Below are 3798 nucleotides of genomic sequence, written 5' to 3' on the forward strand. Positions count from 1 at the left end.
CAGTGGCCACTCCTGGCCACTGCAGCCTCAACCTGCTGGGCTCCAGCGATCCTTCTGCCTTAGCCTTCCGAGTAGCTGAAACTACAGGTGCGCTACCACACCTGGCTCATTTTTTGATTTATTGTAGAGATGAGGTCTCGCCAAGTTGCCCAGACTGGTCTCCAACCCGTGGGCTCAGGCAGTCCTCTCACCTCGGCCTCCTAAAGTGCTAGGGTTATAGGCGTGAGCCACCGTGCCCAGCCAGAAATGTTTTTTTTTTGACTTTCTATTTTGAAGTAAATTTCAATTTATAGAAAAGTTGTAAAACAAAATAGTTCAAAGAATTACTGTTTACTCTTCACCTGGATTTCCCACTGTTAATCTTTTTTTGTTTTTTTGTTTTTGTTTTTTTGAGTTGGAGTATCACTCCGTCGCCCAGACTGGAGTGCAGTGGCACAGTCCCGGCCACCGCAGCCTCAACCTGCTGGGCTCTGGCGATCCTTCCGCCTCAGCCTTCCAAGTAGCCGGAACTACAGGTGCGCACTACCACGCCCAGCTAGTTTTTGATTTATTGTAGAGATGAGGTCTCGCCAAGTCCACCCGGGCTAGTCTCAAACCCACGGGCTCAGGCAACCCACTCGCCTCAGCCTCCCAAAGTGCTGGGATTACAGGCTAAGCCACCAAGGCTGGCCTCACTGTTCATCTTATACCACATTTTCTCTCTCACTCTCCCCCTCTCTACATATATTTATATGTGTGTGTGTATGTATGTATACATACATAGACATTTTTTTCTGACCCACTTGAGAGTAAATTCTACGCTTGTCCCTTTGCCCTAAAATAAGGACTTTATCTGGCATAACCACAAGTATCATTCAGCATTGTTCCAATACTACTGCCTGATCTACACTACAGACCAAATATTCAGGCTTCACTGGTTATTCCATAGATTTCCTTTCTAGCAAAGGGAGATGGTTCAGGATTCATTCTAGGATCACACACTGCATTTGTCATGTCTCTTCAGTCCTTTCTCAGTTTCTTGTCTTTCATGACTAACTACAAGCCAGTTTGTTTTTGTTTTTGTTTTTTCTTTGTGTCAGAGTCTCACTCTGTCACCCAGGCTGGAGAGCAGTGGCACACTTCCGGCCACTGCAGCTTCAACCTTCTAGGCTCCTGCAATCCTTCCACCTCAGCCTTCCAAGTAGCTGGAACTACAGGCACACGCAACCATGCCTAGCTAATTTTCTGACTTATTGTAGAGATGAGGTCTCGCCAAGTTACCCAGGCTAGACTCGAACCCCTGAGCTCAGGCAGTCCTCTCTCCTCTGCCTCCCAGAGTGTTGGGATTACAGGCGTGAGCCACCAGGCCCAGCTAGGTCAGTTATTTTGTAGGATGTCCCTCAGCTTGGGTGTGTCGGATATTTCCTCATAACTGGATTAGACTCAGGCCTTGCATTTTTTGGCAGAAACATCCCAGAAGTGATGTTGTGTCCTCAGTGAATTGTATCAGAGGGTACATGATAATTAGTTGTCCAATTTGCTAGTGATATTAACTTTGATCACTTGGTTAAGGGGGTTTTTGCCAGTTATCCACTGTAAAGTTACTTGTAATGGATATTTGTGGAAAGTTAAAACTCTGAAGCTATGTAAATATTCTGTTCCTCATTCAACTCAATAGTTAAAGTAGCTTGCATCGTTTATCATAGTGATGAGTGCCAAATGGCGATGTTCTAATTCCATCCTTGTGTTATCACTTGACATTCTACTGTAAACAGGGAGCTTTTATACCCATTTATTGACTTGTAGGAGTGTGGTATTGGGGAGTCTTAGTCCCTAGGCTGTAATCCACTACTGTCATTATTTTGAGGCTCGAATTATCCCATGCTTGGCCAGTGGGAGCCCCTTGGAGCTGGCCCTTGTATCCTTTTGACATATCCCAATTGTTCTTTGAACACTTTCTTACTTTCTGTCACAGCAAGATGTTCAATGTTGCCAGACTCAGCCTTCTCCTGCCCTAAAAGTAGCCGTTTCTCTCAGGAGATCTGGGAGCTGGGTGTGCTTATTGTCCTGGGATGTCACTGCTTCTCAACCCTTGGTGGACAGAGACAGGCAGTGTCTACATGTGTATACACACACACTTGAGTACTTTGTGTTTCTGTGCCTGTACTAAGGCAATGAGTGTGTACTTCCGTTCAGCCCAACACCGCTGTGCACTCCAGTCCTCCCTCTCCTCTTCCACAGTTCCAGAACCCCCAGCGCTGCTTCCCACAGTATCTGCTTGCTCAAACATAGAATGTATGTTGTCACTTCAGAACTGCTAACCCAAACCGTTGTGAAAAGTGTGCCGGCTTATGAGAGTTCTGCATCTGTATGTCATTCTCTTCTGTCCCTAGCTGAAGGTATATAGTCAAAGCACGTATTGGATTTTCCCCTGTGAGTCGAAGTGAGCATCAAGTGGGAGGAGGTGTGCCATGTTTGTAGCATGCAGCAGGCAGTGCATGACAATCCATTGTCACCTGCCCACATCAGGATCTGTCAGGTCAGCTTTATGTGAGTGGCCCCTGGACATGTGACTGTGGGTCCCCGTTCCTCTAATGGCCTTTCCTCGTTTGCAGTACTCACTCCCCACTCCCAAAGGGGGCAAATACGCCATCAACCCGCATCTGACTGAAGACCAGCGCTTCCCTCAGCTGCGACTCTCCCGAAAAGCTAGGCAGAAAACCAACGTGTTTGCCCCAGACTACATAGCTGGGGTGTCTCCCTTTGCAGAGAATGACATCTCCAGCCGGTCAGCAGCCCTGCAGGTCCGGGACAGCACCTTGGGAGCTGGGAGGAGGCGCTTAAATCCCAACGCTTCCAGAAAGAAGTTCGTGAGGAAAAGGTGAAGCGCGAGCTCCTGCAGGCAGGCCGGGTTGCGGTTGCAGCTGCTGAGGGGCCCTGCTGACGCGTTTCCCAGCTGTGTTGTCTCCAGAACCATCTGAGGGAAATAATAGGCTGGCCTCGGCGCTGCCTCGTGACTGGCCGTGCCCTGTTGGACTTGTGGTGGAACAGGCTGTGCCTTGGCCTGTGAGCGCCCGGAGAGCTGGACGCCTGCCAGGTGAAAAGAGTGATGAGAACAGAAAGAACAATGCCCTGGAGCGCATCTCCAGCCTCTAAAGACAGGAGTTTCCAAAGGATAATATTTTTCTAATAAATGTGGTTGCAAGCTTCTGTGCATTTTATTAAACAGGGCAGATTTTTGCTTCTTAATCTGAAAGCTAACACTTAAGCTGTCTGCCCAAGGATTTATCTTTATTCCAGAAAGTACAATAAGTATGTTACAAGAAAACTAAGAACTACCATTTTCTTTCTTCTTTTTTTTTTGAGTTGGAGTCTCACTCTTGCCCAGGCTGGAGCGCAGTGGCTTGCTCATGGCCACCGCAACCCCGACCTGCTGGGCTCCGGTGATCCTTCCGCCTCAGCCTTCCAAGTAGCCACAACTACAGGAGCTACCACGCATGGCTAATTTTTGATTTATTGTGGAGACGTCTCACCAAGTTGCCCAGGCTGGTCTCAACCCCACAGGCTCGGGCAATCCACTCGCTTTGACCTCCCAAAGTGCTGGGATTACAGGCTGAGCCACTGAGCCCAGCCTTTCTTTTTTTTTGAGTTAGAGTCACACTCTGTGGACCAGGCTGGAATGCAGTGGCATGCTCATGGTCACCGCAGCCTCGACCTGCTGGACTCCAGCGATCCTTCCGCCTCAGCCTTCTAAGTAGCTGGAACTACTGCTGCATGCCACCACACCTGACTTATTTTTTTATTTATTGTAGACGAGGT

The 3798-nt window shown here is 48.4% G+C and overlaps 1 protein-coding gene across 2 annotated transcripts in view; it reads left to right on the forward strand.

Moving 5' to 3' along the window:
- Positions 1-3189, forward strand: part of NOB1 (NIN1/PSMD8 binding protein 1 homolog) — an 11821-nt gene extending 8632 nt beyond the window's left edge. Inside the window, exon 9 of one of the 2 annotated variants that reach the window (XM_008070026.1) lies at positions 2595-3189. In XM_008070026.1, the coding sequence (XP_008068217.1) occupies positions 2595-2864 (270 nt within the window). In that variant the 3' untranslated portion in view covers positions 2865-3189. The remainder of the gene's footprint in view (positions 1-2594) is intronic. The other variant, XM_008070027.1, reaches the window with a different exon arrangement.
- Positions 3190-3798: the final 609 nt, after the last annotated feature.

This window comes from Carlito syrichta, unplaced genomic scaffold (genome assembly GCF_000164805.1).
Source record: "Carlito syrichta isolate Samal-C Ts95f unplaced genomic scaffold, Tarsius_syrichta-2.0.1 Scaffold312739, whole genome shotgun sequence".
NCBI classification, from domain to species: Eukaryota; Metazoa; Chordata; class Mammalia; order Primates; family Tarsiidae; genus Carlito; species Carlito syrichta.